Here is a 21,463-nt window from a genome sequence, read left to right as displayed (position 1 = left end):
GAAAATGTTGTAGTTGGGTATGGAAATCTCAAAATTTTTGGTGGCCTTCCTAAGCCAGGATTCAGACACGGCAAGGACATCAGGGTTGGCGGAGTGTGCTAAAGCAGTGAGAAAAACAAACTTATGGAGGAGGCTTCTGATGTTAACATGCATGAAACCAAGACTTTTTCGGTTACAGAAGTCAAGAAATGAGAGTGCCTGGGGACACGCAGGGCCTGAGTTAACCTCCACATCACTCGAGGAAGAGAGGAGGAGTAGGATGAGGGTACGGCTAAAGGCTATCAAAACTGGTTGTCTAGTGCGTTGGGGACAGAGAATAAAAGGAGCAGATTTCTGGGCGTGGTAGGATAGATTCAGGGCATAATGTACAGACAGGGGTATGGTGGGGTGCAGGTACAGTGGAGGTAAACCCAGGCACCGAGTGATGATAAGAGAGGTTCTATCTCTGGACGGGCTAGTTATGCTGGGTGAGGTCACCACATGTGTGGGACGTGGGACAAAGGAGGTATCTGAGGGATGTTGAGCGGGACTAGGGGCTCCGCAGTAAACTAAGACAATAATAACTATCCTAAACAACAGTGTGCAAGGCATATTGACATTTGAAAGAGAAATAAAGCGAGGCATAAAGCAATCACAGGTGTTGATTGGGAGAGCTAGCTAAGGCAACAACGGGTAAGACAACAACAGCTAATCAGCTAAGACAACAACAACAGGTAAAATGGCGATGAATGGGCAGAGAGGGTCGGTTAACTACACACAGGGCCTGAGTTGGGGCCGACAGATAAACGAAATGCATACATGCAGGTTCCTTCTCGTCAATGCAACATCAATAAGAACTAATAAAAGATAAGATTACGAACATAAAGTTAATGGCTCAGTAGAATAGAATATACATTTTAGTGTGTGTGTGTGTCTATGGGAGTGGGTGTGAGTGGGCAATAGTGTTTTTCTTTGTGTGTGTGTGTGTGTGTGTGTGTGTGTGTGTGTGTGTGTGTGTGTGTGTGTGTGTGTGTGTGTGTGTGTGTGTGTGTGTGTGTGTGTGTGTGTGTGTGTGTGTGTGTGTGTGTGTGTGTGTGTGTGTCTGTCTGTACAGAACAAGGATTTTGTTTCATCCATGTCCATTCTTGTCGCTACAAATCACTACATCCTCTATCAATCTGTCTCCAAAACAAGATAAACAATTTTTCCATCTATAAATTCTGTATATCTCAGACAGGAGCCAAACTGTTACATCAATTCCACTGTGAAGGGCCAACGACTGCAGACAATGGCAACAAAGCACTCTCCTCGTATTTTTATCTTGATAACACATGGTTTCTTGAGAACAGAACATGCCCAAGAGCAAGAACATTTGCCTTGTGTTCATCATGCTCTTTTTCTCTCTCCCCCTATTGGAGTTCTAATGATACTACAGGATCTACCAACTCTTTATTGATGGCATTTTCATTACAGTGCTATACTATTTTCAGTATAGTACTCTCGTTCAAAACCATGGGAGGTGCTCTATTGAAATAGATCCTACAGATGTAGGATCTTAATTTTATCTCTCTATTGTTGCTGCGAATTTTCCAGGAAATGCAAACTTGTAGTGTATTTGACTTTTAAAAAGGCTTTTAAAGTTTGTAATTTCCACGTAGAAATGTCAGACCTGATTTGCCCTTATGAAAAAAATGGTCCATTCATTATTTTGCCCTACAAAATGTCAATTAATTGTAATCCACAAAATAATGAATATATCCTGTTGATGCAGGATTATTTTCCTGCTATAGCAAGTTGGCTACAGAAGGAAAATTAAGATCTTTCATCTGTAGAAAGGACCCAAAGGACTAAACGGCCAATCAACTGTAGTGGCGAGCGTGGCTTCTTTTGATGTTGAGTGACGGACTAGATACATGACAAGCAGAGACACCAACAATGTGCTGTACCCTCTTATAAAGTGATAAAGTTGAAGTCGGAAGTTTACTTACACTTAGGTTGGAGTCATTAAAAAACTCATTTTTCAACCACTCCACAAATCAAACTATAGTTTTGGCAAGTCGGTTAGAACATCTACTTTGTGCACGAGACAAGTCATTTTTCCAACAATTGTTTACAGACAGATCATTTCACTTATAATTCACTGTATCACAATTCCAGTGGGTCATAAGTTTACATACACTAAGTTGACTGTGCCTTTAAACAGCTTGAAAATTCCAGAAAATTATGTCATGGCTTTAGAAGCTTCTGATCGGCTAATTGACATAATTTGACTGTGGATGTATTTCAAGGCCTACCTTCAAACGCAGTGCCTCTTTACTTGACATCATGGGAAAATCAAAGGAAATCAGCCAAGACCTCAGAAAAAAAATGGTAGACCTCCACAAGTCTGGTTCATCCTTGGGAGCAATTTCCAAACGCCTGAAGGTACCACGTTCATCTGTACAAACAATAGTACGCAAGTATAAACACCATGGGACCACGCAGCCGTCATACCGCTCAGGAAGGAGACGCGTTCTGTCTCCTAGAGATGAACGTACTTTAGTGCGAAAAGTGCAAATCAATCCCAGAACAACAGCAAAGGACCTTGTGAAGATGCTGGAGGAAACAGGTACAAAAGTATCTATATCTACAGTAAAACGAGTCCTATATCAACATAACCTGAAAGGCCGCTCAGAAAGGAAGCCACTACTCCAAAACCGGCATAAAAAAGCCAGACTACGGTTTGTAACTGCACATGGGGACAAAGATCATACTTTTTGGAGAAATGTCCTCTGGTCTGATGAAAGGAATATAAAACTGTTTAGCCATAATGACCATCATTATGTTTGGAGGAAAAAGGGGGAGGCTTGCAAGCTGAAGAACACCATCCCAACCATCCCAAATGGGTGGCCACATCATGTTGTGGGGGTGCTTTGCTGCAGTAGGGACTGGTACACTTAAAAAAATAGATGGCATCATGAGGCAGGAAAATGATGTGGATATATTGAAGCAGCATCTCAAGACATCAGTCAGGAAGTTAAAGTTTGGTCGCAAATGGGTCTTCCAAATGGACAATGACCCCAAGCATACTTCCAAAGTTGTGCCAAAATGGCTTAAGGACAACAAAGTCAAGGTATTGGAGTGACCATCACAAAGCCCTGACCTCAATCATATAGAAAATGTGTGGGCAGAACTGAAAAAGCGTGTGCAAGCAAAGAGGCCTACAAACCTGACTCAGTTACACCAGCTCTGTCAGGAGGAATGGGCCAAAATGTACCCGACTTATTGTGGGAAGGTTGTGGAAGGCTACCCGAAATGTTTGACCCAAGTTAAACAATTTAAAGGCAATGCTAACAAATACTAATTGAGTGTATGTAAACTTCTGACCCACTGGGAATGTGATGAAAGAAATAAAAGCTGAAATAAATCCTTCTCTCTGCTATTATTCTGACATTTCACATTCTTAAAATGAAGTGGTGATCCTAACTGACCTAAGACAGAGAATTTTTACTTGGATTAAATGTCAGGAATTGTGAAAAACTGAGTTTAAATGTATTTGGCTAAGGTGTACGTAAACTTCCGACTTCAACTGTATATCTAAATTGTGCTAGTATAAAGGAGGTTTTATTGCAGGTAAAATGGATAGCAATCTTATTTTACCAAACAGGGAAGGGAGAGATTATTTAGACCGGATACTCAGACACATGGGTGGCGAGCTGACTAATTCAGGGTAATCAATCATAGCATCCTTGAGCCTTTGTGTGAGTGTCTGCGTGTGTGTGTACACATAAATTGGTGTGATTGTATCTGGGCTTCTTGACATAGCCTCAACAAACAATGTGGGTGTGTGAGTATGTCTGTTGGATGTTGTGGGCGTGTGGATGTGATGTGTCTGAGCCTGTGTCTCTGTGCCGACGCGAGTGTGCACAGTCTGGAAAAACTGCTTGGGACAGCCCCCTTGAGTCTTACCAGAGTGTGTGGGGTCTGTGTGTGTGCATGTCTACGGCATGCGTGCCCACCAGTGGAGGCTGGTGGAAGGAGCTATAGGAGGACGGGCTCATTGTAATGGTTGGAATAGAATAAATGGAACGGTATCAAACACATCAAACATATGGAAACAACATGTTTGACTCTGTTCCATAATTTCATTCCAGCAATTATCAAGCCTCCTCTGGTGCCCACCTACAGTGCCTTCAGAAAGTATTCATAACCCATACCTTATTCCACATTTTGTTGTGTTAGAGCCTGAATTCAAAATGGATTAAACGTAATTGTTTTCTCAACCTTCTACACACAATACCCCATAATGACAAAGTAAAAACATGTTTTTAGAAATGTTTGCAAATGTATTGAAAATGAAATACAGAAATATCTCATTTACATAAGTATTCAGACCCCTGAGTCAATACATTTTAGAATCACCTTTGGCAGCGATTACAGCTGTGAGTCTTTCTGTGTAGGTCTCTAACAGTTTTTCACACCTGGATTGTACAATATTTGCACATTATTATTTCATTTTTATTCAAACTCTGTCAAATTGGTTGTTCATCATTGCTAGACAGCCATTTTCAAGTCTTGCCATAGATTTTCAAGCTGATTTAAGTCAAAACTGTAAGTAGGCCACTCAGGAACATTCAATGTCATCTTGGTGAGCAACTCCAGTGTATATTTGGCCTTGTGTTTTAGGTTATTGTCCTGCTGAAAGGTGATTTTGTCTCCCAGTGTCTGTTGGAAAGCAGACTGAACCAGGTTTTCCTATAGGATTTTGCCTGTGCTTATCTCTATTCCGTTTATTTTTATCCTAAAAAACTCCTTAGTCCTTGCCAATGACAAGCATACACATAACATGATGCAGCCACCACCATGCTTGAAAATATGAATAGTGGTACTCAGTGATGTGTTGTGTTGGATTTGACCCAAACATAACGCTTTGTATTCAGGGCATGAAGTAAAAAGAATTGCCACATTTTTTTTCATTTTTACTTCAGTGCCTTATTGCAAACAGGATGCATGTTTTGGAATATGTTTTATTCTGTACAGTCTTCCGGGGGCGGCAGGTAGCCTAGTGGTTAGAGCGTTGGATCTAGTAACCGGAAGGTTGCAAGATTGAATCCCCGAGCTGACAAGGTAAAAATTTGTCGTTCTGCCCCTGAACAAGGCAGTTAACCCACTGTTCCTAGGCCGTCATTAAAAATAAGAATTTGTTCTTAACTGACTTGCCTAGTAAAATAAAGGTAAAATAAAATAATTCCTTCTTTTCACTGTCATTTACACTACCGGGCAAAAGTTTTAGAACACCTACTCATTCAAGTATTTTTACTATTTTTACTATTTTTACATTGTAGAATAATAGTGAAGACATCAAAACTATGAAATAACACATATGGAATCATGTAGTATCCAAAAAAGTGTTCAACAAATCAAAATATATTTTATATTTGAGATTCTTCAAATAGCCACCCTTTGCTTTGATGACAGCTTTGCACAGTCCTGGCATTCTCTCAACCAGCTTCATGAGGTAGTCACCTGGAATGCATTTCAATTATATATTCAATGTCTGTGGGGTATTGTTATAGGCCAGTGTAAATAATTGAATCCTTTTTAAATTCAGGCTGTACCACAACAAAATGTGGAAAAAGTCAAGGGGTGTGAATAGTTTCTGAACGCACTGTATGTGCTTGTATGCTTGTGTGTGTGTGTGTGTGTGTGTGTGTGTGTGTGTGTGTGTGTGTGTGTGTGTGTGTGTGTGTGTGTGTGTGTGTGTGTGTGTGTGTGTGTTGCATTACATCACTGTACCACTAAAAGTGAATAATAGACTACTGCTGCTCTATTCAACAGCTGTAAGACTGGGTGTCTGGCAGATTCAGAAACCAGGTCACGCACCTGAGCTGACAGGGAAATCATCCACAGTATTATCCTGAGTCACTCTGTCCAATTAGACCAGAGCATCCTGGAAGTTTACCGCAGTAATTGACAGAACTCAGAACAGGAGTCTCAATAGAGGGAGAGCTTACGTCCTGCATCTTAACTATCTCCTCAAACATGGATGACACATCTCTGGGTTATTAAGAAGCTACTAAGTACATTTAGTCTTTCTCTGAGATTGCAGTCAAAAGGGCCACACTGAATGATAATGGCAATGAGCTTAAATGTATGAAGGCATTTGTCAAGACTAACGACAAGTATTACAGGGAAATCATGGTTCTCTCTTTCAGAGAATAGGCTCTATACTGCACAGAAAAGCATAAGGGGGAAATGCTACTGTATTTACAAATCTGACTACCGGGGCATTCTTTATACCTCAAATCAGCAGAAATGTGTCGCTTTGAGGTCATAGCTGCTCTGAGAAAGAGAGAGGTTGTTAATGCCTGTTTTATCTCTCTCTCTCGCTCTCTCTTTCTCTTTTTCTCTCACTCTAGTCTCTCCTCAAATTAGGTTTTGTTTGCAGAGCAGAGGGACATGTCTCTCTAATCTCACACAGCATTAATATTGTTTTTCTCATTCAGTGTCTCTTTAGGCCCAGAGCGAGAGATTAACACACACACACCGACAAACACGCACAGACAAACACACATAGCCAGACTAGGGCAAGGGGAGAAGGCAATGTAGGGGAGGAGATCGTAGTATTGGGACGGTGTGTGTTATCTGTGACATGCAGACCCAAACATCCCATGCTGTAACGGGTGAAGATAAACCCTCAGCATTCTGGGTATACGTCAACTTGTGGCCGCCTCCACAGGATGTGGGACAAACTGAATTTGTGTAACATTGTGTAAGTCACAGACATCTGTAAACAATAACCGAGCCGAACGAAAGGGGTATTTTAATGAATTGTCTGGCCTTTAATTAATTTCCTAATATTTTGAGAATAATTTGATTTCTCATACCATACAGTTTTTGTTGACTCCAGTAGCCTACCTCACAATGAAACCCAGCTTGAGTTGATACATTTTACAAACGGTGTTTGTGAAAGCCTTCTCACTGGGAAAAAAACTGGTTGAGTCAACAGTGTTTCAATGTAATTTCAACCCCAAAAATGTATGTAATAACTTTGAATCAATCTGGTTAACTGATCGCATTTGCGAAAAGTAATCAACGTAAGAATTTGTATTCTTTTTAACCAACTTTGAACCTAAATCCAATGATATGGTGACCTTTTTTGTTGATTTCACTTTGAATTCACATTAGTTGACAACTCAACCAAATGTAAATCAAAATGATACTGAACAAAAATATAAACCCAACATGCAACAATTTCAAAGGTTTTACTGAGTTACTGTTCATATAAGGAAATCGGTCAATTGAAATCAATTCATTAGGCCCTAATCTATGGATTTTACATGACTGGGAATACAGATATGCATCTGTTGGTCAGAGATACCTTTAAAAAAAAAGTAGGGGTGTGGATCAGAAAACCAGTCAGTATCCGGTGTGACCACCATTAGCCTCATTCAGTGTGTCACATCTCATTTGCATATAATTGATCAGGCTGGTGATTGTGGCCTGTGAAATGTTGTCCCACTCCTCTTCGATGGCTGTGTGAAGTTGATGGATATTGGCGGGAACTGGAACACGCTGTCGTACACCTCACTCCAGAGCATCCCAAACGTGCTCAATGGGTGACATGTCTGGTGAGTATGCAGGCCCTGGAAGAACTGGGACATTTTCAGCTTCCAGGAATTGTGTACAGATCTTTGTGACATGGGGCCGTGCATTATCATACTGAAACATGAGGGGAAACTGCAGATTTTAGAGTGGCCTTTTATTGTCCCCAGCACAAGGTACACCTCTGTTATGATCATGCTGTTTAATCAGCTTCTTGATATGCCACACCTGTCAGGTGGATGGATTATCTTGGCAAAGGAAAAATGCTCACTAACAGGAATGTAAAGAAATTTGTGCACAAAACTTCTGAGAAAAAAGCTTTGTGTGCGTATGGAACTTTTCTGAGATTTTTTATTTCAGTTCATGAAACATGGGACCAACACTATACATGTTGCATTTATATTTTTGTTCAGTATAATAATTGATTTGATTCTGCAATAGAGGATGGATTTGCAGTATGAATAAAAATGTACATCTTCGTTCTAATTATCACTAACTCATCATGACGCATGGTTCAGTGATCCAGCTACGAGGAAGCCTAAAGTAGACTTGTTGACGTTATAGAATTAACACCTCCAATATATCTGAAAATACAGTGCATTCGGAAAGTATACAGACCTCTTTATTTTTTCCACATGTTGTTACATTACAGCCTTAATCTAAAATGGATTAAATTGTTTTTTTCCCTCATCAATCTACACACAATACCCCATAATGACAAAGCAAATGAAATAAATATCACATTTACATAAGTATTCACACCATTTACTCAGTACTTTGTTGAAGCACCTTTGACAGTGTTTACAGCCTCAAGTATTCTTAGGAATGACGCTAAAAGCTTGGCACACCTGGATTTGGGGAGTTTCTCCCATTCTTCCCTGCAGATCCTCTCAAACTCTGTCAGTTTGGATGGGGAGTGTCACTGCACAGCTATTTTCAGGTCTCTCCAGAGATGTTCGATGGGGTTCAAGTCCGGGCTCTGGCTGGGCCACTCAAGGACATGTCCTGAAGCCACTCCTGAGTTGTCTTGGCTTTGTGCTTAGGGTTGTTGTCCCGTTGGAAGGTGAACCTTGGGCCCAGTCTGAGGTCCTATGTGCTCTGGAGAAGTTTTTCATCAAGGATTTCTCTGTACTCTGCTCCGTTCATCTTTCCCTCAATCCTGACTAGTCTCCCAGTCCCTGATGCTGAAAAACATCCCCACAGCATGATGCTGCCACCACCATGCTTCACCCGGGATAGTGCCATGTTTCCTCCAGATGTGTCGCTTGGTTTCAGGCCAAAGAGTTCAATCTTGGTTTCATCAGACCAGATAATCTTGTTTCTCATGGTCTGAGAGTCTTTAAGTGACTTTGGCAAACTCCAAGCGGGCTGTCATGTGCCTTTTACTGAGGAGTGGCTTCCGTCTGGCCTCCATCCTTCTTAAACGTCTGGCCACTCTACCATAAAGGCCTGATTGGTGGAGTGCTGCAGAGATGGTTGTCTTTCTGGAAGTTTCTCCCATTGCCATTGAGGAACTCTGTAGCTCTGTCAGAGTGACCATCAGGTTCTTGGTCACCTCCCTGACCAAGGCCCTTCTCCTCCGATTGCTCAGTTTGGCCGGGCAGCCAGCTCTAGGAAGAGTCTTGGTGGTTCCAAACTTCTTCCATTTAAGAAGGATGGAGGCCACTGTGTTCTTGGGGACCTTCAATGCTGCAAACATTTTTTGGTACCCTTGCCCAGATCTGTGCCTTGACACAATCCTGTCTCGGAGCTCTACGGACAATTCCTTCGACCTCATGGCTTGGTTTTTGCTGTGACATGCACTGTCAACTGTGGGACCTTATATAGACAGGTGTGTGCCATTCCAAATAATTTCTAATAAATTGAATTTACCACAGGTGGACTCCAATCAAGTTGTAGAAACATCTCAAGGATGTTCAATGTAAACAGGATGCACCTGAGCTCAATTTCGAGTCTCATAACAAATGGTCTGAATACTTATGTAAATAAGGTATTTCTGTCTTTATTTTATATTGTGTGAAGATAGATGAGGGAACATTTTATTCAATCCATTTTAGAATAAGGCTGTAATGTAAACAATTTGGGGAAAAGTAAAGGGGTCTGAATACTTTCCGAATGCCCCAGCGCCATTGAGAGGTGAACATGAATAATGAAGTAGATTGCGGGTGGCAGGTATTGTCTGCCATTTTAATTCTGAGTTATTTTTATTAGGCCTTAGTCTAATCAAATGTGATAATAATTTAATTGTAATGTGGGTTGGGTTTAGGTTGATACTCACATCCCTTTGGTTCCATATTTGTTGTAGAACTCCATGTGGTTGCATGCTTGAATCCAGCCAACGGTCCACGTCTCTTTACTGGCCACGGGCGGCACTAGTACCCGAGCAGAGGCTCGGAAGTGCGGTGTCCGATAGCGCAGAACCACGCTGGATGACTCGTCGATGCTGGTTGGCGTGGAGTCAATGGAGGAGTTCACCTCGAGAACGATGATACTTTCACGGAAACTCTTGGGCTTACACCTGATACTCTGGATACAGCCCATTGCATTAAATAGCAATACAATCCACAACAACGTCCCGAGGTCTGGAGGAGAAAGACGCATGGAAACAGCAAGAAATTCACAATTGCATCCACATTTTCAATAGTCAAAAAAGACAAAAAAACGAAAAAGGGTGGCACTGTCAAATGGCCAGTGTTCTCCGTTGAGAATGACTAGGCTATCTCTTTGCTGACATGTTCATAAAAGCCATGCATTTTGCAACCAGTTCTGTATTCCAACACTATGATGGAAAATGTAATAATTTACTCAATAATGGAAGAGTTGTGATTAAATTCACATCATCATGCTTTCTGCTTTTCATTGGCCATCAGATCACATCACCAAAACAGAGCCGATGCAACTTTCTTTTCCGTGTCTTGAAGCTTCCTCCATCAATAGAAGTGCCTCCAGATGGGTGCTGTGTGCTCTCTCTCACCTCCACAAGCAGCGTGAGATCGCCCGCGATTACTGGCAATTTGCGACCGTCGGGTATGTGCAACAGCCACTGCTCACGTGTACCTTGTAGTCTAATAAAGCAGACTTTATTGATAATTGTGACCTAAGCATAATTTACAAAAACTGCTAACATAGCATTTCGACGTCATATTGGCCGAGCTCAGCGCCACTCATTTTTTAGCCTATTCATGTCAATTTTCATTCTCCTGAACATGCGTAAAATCAACTTTTGCCTCAATTAAGCATTCTGTCACTGGTGAAAGGTTTTCATCCAAAAAAGTAGTTTTGGTGTGAATAGGAGGACTGCAGCCAGCAATGGCTTGTGATGAACAACGTCTTAATTATGTAACAATAAACTGTTGACATTTAATACCACAGTAGGCTATAATAGGCCCCCTTTGCCACAATGCCACATACAAATGGACTACATGAGGAGCACGTGCACATTAATTTAATCATATGTATCAAAAGTATTCCTTTCTACATATTAAATAACCCCTCTAGAATATGTTGCTTAAGGTTCACACTACAATAGATACACAGCTCGCGTGCAATCCCACAATAACTCTATGCACAGAGACTATATGAGGGATAAGAATAAATCTATCATAAATATGTCTGTCCTTAAAACGCCGCAAATTGTAGGCATGGTATGCGAAAGGAAATTGGTAAAGTGAAACGTTTAGCCTAAAATAAAACAATTGGAAAATATTACTTTCCTGAACTAACACTCGCACTGGACTTTCCCCTCCTCCCTTACTAGCTCTGATTTTGCCGATAGCTACTTTATTGAGGAGAAATGTACTTACTATGACTGTGATATGTGGTTGTCCCACCTAGCCATCTTAAGATGAATACACTCATTGCATGTCGCTCTGGATAAGAGCGTCTGCTAAATAACTAAAATGTAAATATAAATGTAGTCTCATTGCAAAAAGCCTGTTGTAGCATAAACCAAATATATGTTTTTATTTTTTTGAAATAGAGGTTTACCACACTTTTGTCCAATGCAAGCCCGTCTTTGTGAATTGTCCCCTCAAGACAGTTTTTTGGACTGCCCTAGATGCGTGCGCGCACGGTTCGAGTGGTAATTCCGTTATCTTCCCAGTTGGTTCCCTTCTCTTTTATTGTTGCATTCAATTTCAAGGTCCGGTAGTGGTATCATTTCAACTTACATTTATTTCATCTTGGGTTACAATGAACACCGGAAATATTCAAAGGCAACCAGGTTAACTTTCCCCTCTCCGTTTGGATCCATATCTTCTTGTAGATCAACTAATAAAAAGCTATTTTAATACATGGAATGTCCGAAAACCCAACCAGGCTCCCTCCTCGATCCCTGTCCTTTGAGTATAATTTAGTCCCAATTCCAAGACAGACTGTCATTTCTGTGCGCTGGTCCCATCGCGGCCACAGCAGGTTCGCCCTCCCGCATTGGTCTATTCTAGCGGCTTGAGCTGCAGCTCCTTTATTTAAGTACCTTTGAGACGACACTTCCCCTCGCAACTGCAAGCATTCTGGGAAATGTAGTGATGGCTTCTTGCTACGTTTATTAAATAGAACATAATTATAGGCTATAATAGGCCAATTCTATATGTCAAAGTTAAGCGAATAGCCCTAATTTAATTTACTGTTTTGGAGGATGTTATAGGCTATAGCTCACATCAATTTGGATGCATGTCTAATTATAAAAGATACAGTGGTGAATATTTAATAAAAATAAAATAATATACATTTAGGCCTACTTTGAATTAAATTGGTTCCCATGCTTTTCGCCTGATAATAGTCCTACTTATGTATGCTCCTCAGTCCTCCTGAGAAGAACCCTTTTAAGAAATTGATAAAGTCAATTTTCATAGTTTAATGTTTGTTATTGCTTCTTGATTTGCGGTTTATTTTCTTCAATTTTTGGTCATTGCCAAATTGGCGAAGACGTGCCATGGGTTCGTGCTGAGTGTCTCTGTCGCTGTCAATTTAAGAACCTTGGAGAACTCCCATCCCGAAGAGCGTGTCCGTGAATGAGCACGGTTGCGTAGTCTACGTCATGTCCACGACTGACACGGCCCTAAGAGCTCTCATTGTTTTCTAAATATTGAATTTATTTTACCTGACTCGCCGAGATGACTATGGATTCGTTGATTTCCTTTAATTAACTCGACACTGTCTAGCTAGAATTATTTTCCGCATTCTCTAAATTCAATCCAAGTGCCAGTGTTGTGCAGCGCGCGAAAGGGATCTGAACGATAGCCCATTCCTATACTTCGGCCTGGTAAGATGATACCATTTGTCTTTCTCCTTGAGCATAACAGACGTACAGTATGGCCCATCTATGTATGCATAAAACCAGTGTCTTCAGTTTCTGTTAGTGATAGGCCTACTGCACCGCCACACCTGCCGTTCAGGATCAAGACAAAACCTCCATGCCATTCCATGTTAGTTGCTCATTATTGTATATTTTAGTTCATGACATGTTAAAAGCTGATGATGACATTCTGTTTTCGCTGTAGATTGTGTCTCGTTCGATTGGCCCAGGCAGATGCCAGTCAAGCCTCTTCATGCCTGCATGGATCCCGTTGCAGGCTAGACACAGCAGCATGGGCAGCGCGCATTCCAACCGGCTAAATATATCTGATAGGGCCACAGGAGGGGAAGGACAGGGCTTTGCTTTGGACATTTAGCCTTCGTGCGTAAAACGAGAAATTGTCCTTCTGAAACGTAGTAAAGTTAGACCAATCCAAAATGCCCGCAATTCCGAGTTCTAGGTCCAGGACGCGGGATCGGAACAACGTCCTGAGCAGACCCGAGTTCATGTCCCTGAATCAGCCTCTCCGGTGCGTTAACTCTGAGACCCGTGGCACCGCAAGACGACCGGCCCAACCCAAACACCAAGCAAGCCAACCGTGCGACCCGCAGGAACCTACCGACAGTGCCAACAAGGATCGGAAAGAGCCCGCGAAACTGCCCGATGAGGACTGTATCCAGCTGAACCCTTCCTTCAAAGGGATAGCGATGAGCTCCCTCCTCGCCATTGACATTTGTCTGTCCAAGCGCCTGGGGGTCTGCGCCTACACGTCGTCGTCTTGGGGCAGCGTTCGTTCCATGATCACTCTGTTGGCGCTTACAGGGCACGGCATCACGTGGATCTTTGGCACTATCGTGTGTCTGACAAGGAGTAATACGCTGGCCGGACAAGAAGTCTTGGTCAATCTATTACTTGGTAAATGCACTCCTCACTCTGTACCCAAAACACATTGTGTAATAATTCTGTTATTGAATTGTAAGCTACATGTGTGACTCAGCTCTTCTTTAATGGGTTGGTTATTATAGTGTGTCTATCAGTGCATTTTTAATAGGTGTAGCCCAGGGGTCCCCAACCTAAGGGGCTCGCCCCCCTCATTTGCTTAGAAAGTAATCTTATACAATATGTGACTCTTCTGTCACTATCAATTGAATGAATTACTTTCTGTAAAAGACAATATGTATATTTCAATTGGGTTTTCATATACATTATCATAATAAACTATATTTGGTAGCGGAATAGCATTTGGGAAATTATAATAATGATAATTATTAATATTATTATGATTATAATTATATAGCCTACCTAAAATATGTCATGCATCTTGTTAAACTATGTTGAATTGCAGGAATTGAGCTTCAAAACAACCACATTTTCCTAAGGGGGTGTGACATTTTTCAAATGTGAAAAAGGGGGGCCTGGGGAAAAAAAAGTTGGGAACCCCTGGTGTAGCCTACTGATATGATCACATATCCCTCTACTTCCTTATCCCTGGACCCAGGCCCTGTATTAGGCCTATATAATCCATGTCAATATAGGATATATTTAAAGCATCATTGTTAACAACATCTCACCAAAGGATGTCATTGTCCACCAGAATGTGATTTTAGAGCATTCCATGGTAGTGTATCAGAAGCAGGTCATTATGAAATCGTAGCCCTCCATGGTCTCTACTCTCTCCATCACCCAGTACAGAACCAGGCCTGGGGAACAGGTGCAAGGCTTAAGGCTCCACACATCACAATTTGACTTTGGAATGAATAACTATAAGTAGACATTTTGAACAAGCCAGGGGCCTACATCGAAAGACTCAGTGAAGTCAGTATCATTAGTGTCAAGCATAGGCCTATATGAAGATACAGGCCTATACACTGCTTTGCACTTCTTATCCCCACTATGGCAGCTGCTACAGAAGCTACAGTAGAATCATTTTCCAAAGTACCTTATGAAAGTAATAAATACTTTATGATACTTACTTCCTTGATATAGGATCAATAGGTTATTTCCCTACAGTTGCTTTAGTCAAATGAATGTGACATAGCCAACCTAAAGTACGACCCTGATTTCTCTAACTAGCGGTAATGGAATCCTCCTCGATGGTGAACTCATTTTAGGTGGTTATTTTTACACACTTCTGTGAAGGAGAGCAGCAGACTATCCCCCAGATTGATTTGAGTGAATAATGCATTTCTCAGAACAAATTGGGGCCACTGTGACAAATTGTGATTGTGTGTATGTATGTGTGTGTGTGTGTACATGCGTGTGTGTGTGTGTGTGTGATACTTCAAAAGTACTATACTTTTGCCTGTGAATTCACCATGTCCCCCCTGAGGGATTTTATTTTTACTCCTGTGCCGGATGCCTGGTTTAGGCGGGATTACTCAGAAAAACACTGCAAATCTGTGGACTGAAGGTGTATTGTGTTCAGTCTATAATCTGTTTAATTTGGGACAGTTTGGGATATTGTGTTTGGGGCATTGTTCAGGTCATTAATAGTGAACCAGGATGGGATAGGGAACCACTGTGTTTAAACAAACATCCTGATTAAGGCAAGCTGTGAATGCAGTATAATTCTCAATAACACTTCTCTTTGACTTCATTTTGCCAGGAATAGACAGGCACAGTCAAATAGACAGATACACTATGTGGACATCTGCTCGTTGAACATCTCATTCCAAAATCATGGGCATTAATATGGAGTTGGACCCCACTTTGCTGCTATAACAGCCTCCACTTTTCTGGGAAGGCTTGAAACTAAATGTTGGAACGTTGCTGTGGGGACTGGCTTCCATTCAGCCACAAGAGCATTAGGGAGGTAGGGCACTGATATTGGGCGATTAGGCCTGGCTCGCAGTCTGCATTCCAATTCATCCCAAAGGTCCGATTGGGTTGAGGTCAGGGCTCTGTGCAGACAAGTCAAGTTCTTCCACACCAGTCTTGACAAACCATTTCTGTATGGACCTCGCTTTGTGCAAGGGGGCATTGTCATACTGAAATAGGAAAGAGCCTTCCCAAAACTGTTGCCACAAGTTGGAAGCACAGAATCATCTAGAATGTCACTGTATGCTGTAGCGTTAAGATTTCCCTTCACTGGAACTAAGGGGCCTAGCCCGAACCATGAAAAACAGCCCCGGACCATTATTCCTCCTCCGCCCGAACTCTACAGTTGGCACTATGCATTGGGGCAGGTAGCATTCTGGCATCCGCCAAACCCAGATTTGTCCGTCGGACTGCCAGATGGTGAAGGGTGATTCATCACTCCAGAGAACTTGTTTCCACTACTCCAGAGTCCAATGGCGGCGAGCTTTACACCACTCCAGCCGACGCTTGGCATTGCACATGGTGCTCTTAGACTTGTGTGTGGCTGCTCGGCCATGGAAACCCATTTAATGAAGCTCCCGACGAACAGTTCTTGTGCTGACGTTGCGTCCAGAGGCAGTTTGGAACTCGGTAGTGAGTGTTGAAATCAAGGACAGATGATTTTTACACATTACGCGCTTCAGCACTCGGCGGTTCTGTTCTGTGAGCTTGTGTGTGTGGCCTACCACTTCACGGCTGAGCCGTTGTTGATCCTAGACATTTCCACTTCACAATAACAGCACTTATAGTTGACCAGGGCAGCTCTAGCAGGGCAGACATTTTATGAATTGACTTGTTGGAAAGGTGGCATCGTTGAAAGTCACTGAGCTCTTCAGTATGGGCCATTCTACTGCCAATATTTGTCTATGGAGATTACATGGCTGTGTGCTCGATTTTAGAAAAGATACACATCTTTTTGCTTTGAAGGGCATCATACAGTACATAACGTTCTAGACTGCTGAAATCCATGGCTCTCCTCCCTTACCTTCAGTAGTGCTGAGGTGGGCTGTATAAGGGAGCAGAGCTGGGTCCTATAGTTGGTACCAATTGCTTTCTTTCCAATCAACTCAGCGCTGTGTCCCCACTGTCCAGAATGACCCCAATGTACCACCTACTCACTTCCATGCTGTCCATTTTCCTCTCTCTGACTTCTTTCAATTTTCCCCACATTCCTTTTCCTTTTTCATCCTTAACCCAGTTCTTTCTTCCCATTCCATGTTATGTAATGTTAATGTCGGTGACCACAGTAAATTCTTTAATTGCTAAAAGTTTACTTTACTCCAGAACTAGGGGGTTATGTGTGTGTGGGTGTACAGGAAGAAGACAGCGTAATCAATGTTGTAATCCTGAGTCCTGACAGATTCCACAGGGGGGGTGGGGGGGTGGTAGCTGGGTAATCAAAAATGAAAGGTGGTGATTGTGGGGATATTTTGGGCTGCACGTAGAGGGTTGGATGCTTCTAAAAAGAGGTCTGCAGAAGACATGACTGAAAATATCAACTTTAGGCCTGCATCAAGTCAGACATATTTAAATAATTCATAGGTATCTATATCACACCCAAGCATGGTTAAGTAAGTCTATTATACGTCTATTACCAGTTTATTACAGTATAATTACAAGGGTTTGAGGAGGAAAATGTTTCTATCTCAGTATTTCACTTGCAAATACTCTCAGCGACAGTCGCCTCAGATCAAATTACTACACAGACAGTGCACATAAATTAAGCCAAAGCTGAAGTAACTATAAGCTAAGAACTCTCCCAGTCCTGTGCTAGCTTCCAGATCTATTTATAGAGTAACTGGGCTGCTAGCCTGATAATGTTGCCATTGGGATGCTGTAGCATAGAGGCTCATACATTCTGATCACATACAGGGAAGAGAGGGGGGATGAGGCGATACGCTACTGTTCCACAAACTCTCGGCTCTTCGTTAAATCCACTGCGGCATTGCTGAGGTACTGCCTGGCCTGCCTCGTTGCTTACCCACTGATGCTTAGCCCTGTAACAGATATTACATAATTGAGAATGTAATTGATCTCCTTGGGTTTTTGACTACTTGATATTGTGTGTTGTGGTTTACTGCCCTATGGTTAATTGATCTAATTGGGCTTTTTCATGCAACATTGTTTTTTTTAATCCTCCATCCTCAGCCCTCCTACTTGACATCATGACTGTGGCCGGTGTCCAGAAGCTGATCAAACGCAAAGGACCCTGGGAGATGACTCCGGGCTTCCTGGACTACTGTGCCATGGACGTGTACTCCTTCCCGGCGGCCCATGCCAGTCGCGCCGCCATGGTATCCAAGTTCCTGCTTTCCCACCTGGTCCTGGCCGTTCCACTCCGCATCCTGCTGGTGCTCTGGGCCTTCCTGGTGGGCATGTCCCGGGTGTTGCTGGGTAGGCACCACCTGACCGACATGGCGTGTGGCTTCGCCCTTGGCCTGCTGCACTTCAGCCTGGTGGAGACGGTGTGGCTGTCGTCCAGCGCCTGTCAGACCCTCATCTCTATAGGGACCCTCAGCTGGAGCCCTTTCTATTGAGGGCTATCTATCAAGGCCCTCAACGCCTGTTTGAAGCTGTAAAGCCTGGCTTTATGAAGCCATATAAGTAAGGCCAGGAGTTTTTCCTGATGAGAGTTTTTCCTGATCAGGGCCTACTGTCTAAGGCTGCGTTAGACCTACATATAAGCTTTATCTGTGATGACAATAACTTCTATACACACAATTAGGTCCTATCTGGTTGACCTCATTTACAGTATTTGCAGTAAATGTTATTTGAGGGAGGTAAATGTGCTCGTTGGAGTCATTTTGATCATTGATGCGTCACAGAAAGAAAATGTGGTAGTGTTGATATTTATTAATATTTACAAAGACTTCTATAATGTCTCTACCACCTTTTCTCTTCCAAGGACTAATCATAATGCTTGAGAGCCCACACTGGCGTATATCTAATGTTATTGGTTCTCACTGCTGTCAGTTTCTTTATTTTCTTTCTACCTATTCCACCAATCCTCACCTTCCTCTTTCTCTTCTGCATCCTTTTCCTCTTTCCCCCATTCCTTTTTCCTCCTGTCTGTCAACCTTTACCCCTTCTGTCTTTTGAAATGTTTTTAATTGTACTTGATCAAAATATTGCCCAGTACTTTGAAGTGATGAAATGGTTTTCTAAAGGTTTTGAAATGTGTCCACACATGATTGGTCCATTTGCAGATTAAGAAAAGAGATGTTAGGAAGCTCCTTGATTTCCTTTCAATTATGTTGTTGGTATGTTTCTGCTGGAAACTATCAATTGTTAAAACTACCAATTGTTGAGATGGACTGGACTCCAAATGAATATAATTCTGCTGTCATTGAATTGGGCTATTATGTCAAATAAATGAGATCATTGTTGTCTAGATCAGGGATTTTTCTACTGGGTTAAATATTTATCTTATCCAAATAAGTTTCAAAAGTAGGATTTGATTAGTTTGAGGCTAGCAGTTTCATCATAGATGTGTATGTGTATTCCGTATTGTTTGCCTTCCCTGCAGCAATAAGCATTAACCAAACAGACACTGTCGGTTTGGTAATGATGCTGATTTCATGCCTCACTGACTGAACAACATCTGTGAGAAGTCATCTCCATCAGGCCTGGGCTTACCATTGACACTGTGTTTGTGTGTGTATGGGTGTGTGTGTGACGTGGGTCTGTGTGTGTCTGTGCATGTGTGTGTGCATTGCTTGCATGCATGCATGCAAGATCTCTTATGTTTGTGCCTTTGTGAGCCAAATGTAATGTATTTTGGAGGGTTAAGTCACTGAGTAAACCTATGCAGTCTGGGTAAAGTCATGAATGTTCACTGAAGTGTACAAAATATGTATTATACCTGATATCTTTATAAACTCAGCAAAAAAGGAAACGTCCTCTCACTGTCAACTAAGTTTATTTTCAGCAAACTTAACATGTGTAAATATTTGTATGAACATAACAAGATTCAACAACTGAGACATAAACTGAACAAGTTCCACAGACATGTGACTAACAGAAATGTAATAATGTGTCCCTGAACAAAGGAGGGGTCAAAATCAAAAGTAACAGTCAATATCTGGTGTGGCCACCAGATGCATTAAGTACTGCAGTGCATCTCCTCCTCTTGGAATGCACCAGATTTGCCAGTTCTTGCTATGAGATGTTACCCCACTCTTCCACCAAGGCACCTGCAAGTTTCCGGACATTTCTGGGGGGAATGACCCTAGCCCTCACCCTCCGATCCGACAGGTCGGAGGCCATGGCTCTTTGCTGGCCATGGCAGAACACTGACATTCCTGTCTTGCAGGAAATCACCCACAGAATGAGCAGTATGGCTGGTGGCATTGTCATGCTGGAGGGTCATGTCAAGATGAGCCTGCAGGAAGGGTACCACATGAGGGAGGAGGATGTCTTCCCGTAACGCACTGCGTTGAAATTGTCTGCAATGACAACAAGCTCAGTCCGATGATGGTGTGACACACCGCCCCAGACCATGACGGACCCTCCACCTCCAAATCGATCCCGCTCCAGAGTACAGGCCTCAGTGTAACGCTCATTCCTTCGACGATAAACGCGAATCCGACCATCACCCCTGGTGAGACAAAACCACGACTCGTCAGTGAAGAGCACTTTTTACCAATCCTGTTTGGTCCAGCGACGGTGGGTTTGTGCCCATAGGCGACGTTGTTGCCGGTGATGTCTTGTGAGGACCTGCCTTACAACAGGCCTACAAGCCCTCAGTCCAGCCTCTCTCAGCCTATTGTGGACAGTCTGAGCACTAATGGAGGGATTGTGCGTTCCTGGTGTAACTCAGGTAGTTGTTGTTGCCATCCTGTACCTATCCTGCATGTGTGATGTTTGGATGTACCGATTCTTTGCAGGTGTTGTTACACGTGGTTTGCCACTGTGAGGACGATCAGCTGTCCGTCCTGTCTCCCTGTAGCGCTGTCTTAGGCGTCTCACAGTACGGACATTGCAATTTATTGCCCTGCCCACATCTGCAGTCCTCATGCCTTCTTGCAGCATGCCCAAGGCACGTTCAAGCAGATGAGGAGGGACCCTGGGCATCTTTCTTTTGGTGTTTTTCAGAGTCAGTCGAAAGGCCTCTTTAGTGTCCTAAGTTTTCATAACTGTGACCTTAATTGCCTACCGTCTGTAAGCTGTTAGTGTCTTAACGACCGTTCCACAGGTGCATGTTCATTAATTGTTTATGGTTCATTGAACAAGCATGGGAAACAGTGTTTAAACCCTTTACAATGAAGATCTGTGAAGTTATTTGGATTTTTACTAATTATCTTTGAAAGACAGGATCCTGAAAAAGGGATGTTTCTTATTTTGCTGAGTATACCTACTGTATGCTTTCATTCACATATTTCATTTATTGGTCTTCTGCTGATAATCTCTTTTGGCTGTTTATTTTTGTTGTGATATTATGGACTTGGGAACCAAACTATTTAAGCCGTAGCCTTTTTTCTGCCACAAAAAAAATATATTTAATTGGGTTGGACCTGTATGTATAGATACAATATTGCATTTGTGCAAGTCAGCATGATTTGTTTTGCACAAGGATGATAAAAAAAACTCATATTTTCATGCAGTGTTTCAATTTATCCAGTCTAATTTACAAAATGAAGAAGATGGATCGATAGTCTTTGTAAGATGTGGACTCTGAAAAAGTGGAATGTCTTGTTCAGTATTTCCTAGGTTGTTTATGCATGCTCATAAATACACCATTTGCCATGA

At 42.3% G+C, this 21,463-nt stretch overlaps 2 protein-coding genes across 6 annotated transcripts in view; one reads left to right on the top strand and one right to left on the bottom strand.

Annotated features, from left to right (window-relative positions):
- The window catches only part of fam78ab (family with sequence similarity 78 member Ab), a 22,048-nt gene extending 8,398 nt beyond the window's left edge, over positions 1 to 13,650 (bottom strand). Inside the window, exons 1-2 of one of the 5 annotated variants that reach the window (XM_045690993.1) lie at positions 13,479 to 13,650; positions 9,842 to 10,145 (exon numbers count right to left, since the gene is read on the bottom strand). In XM_045690993.1, coding sequence (XP_045546949.1) covers positions 9,842 to 10,104 — 263 coding nt within the window. In that variant the 5' untranslated portion in view covers positions 10,105 to 10,145; positions 13,479 to 13,650. Of the gene's footprint in view, positions 1 to 9,841; positions 10,629 to 11,550; positions 12,291 to 13,478 lie in introns of those variants that run through there. The other 4 variants (XM_014133065.2, XM_014133070.2, XM_045690978.1 and 1 more) reach the window with 4 other exon arrangements.
- Positions 12,590 to 21,463, top strand: LOC106565683 (inactive phospholipid phosphatase 7). Its single transcript, XM_014133055.2, has 3 exons — positions 12,590 to 12,826; positions 13,065 to 13,774; positions 17,864 to 21,463. The coding sequence occupies exons 2-3, from the start codon at positions 13,297 to 13,299 to the stop codon at positions 18,250 to 18,252; spliced, it is 867 nt and encodes a 288-aa protein (XP_013988530.1). The 5' UTR covers positions 12,590 to 12,826; positions 13,065 to 13,296; the 3' UTR covers positions 18,253 to 21,463.

This window comes from Salmo salar, chromosome ssa01, assembly GCF_905237065.1.
Source record: "Salmo salar chromosome ssa01, Ssal_v3.1, whole genome shotgun sequence".
In the NCBI taxonomy this organism is placed as follows: Eukaryota; Metazoa; Chordata; class Actinopteri; order Salmoniformes; family Salmonidae; genus Salmo; species Salmo salar.
The sequence above is the reverse complement of the archived record's forward strand: the minus strand, read 5'-3'. Positions and strand labels throughout refer to the sequence as shown.

Excerpts from the sequence above, each read along its gene's own strand:
- LOC106565683 (XM_014133055.2), top strand. The coding sequence starts at position 13,297 with ATGCCCGCAATTCCGAGTTCTAGGTCCAGGACGCGGGATCGGAACAAC. Across the intron at positions 13,775-17,863 it reads CTTGGTCAATCTATTACTTG|CCCTCCTACTTGACATCATG; the intron begins GTAAATGCACTC and ends CTCCATCCTCAG.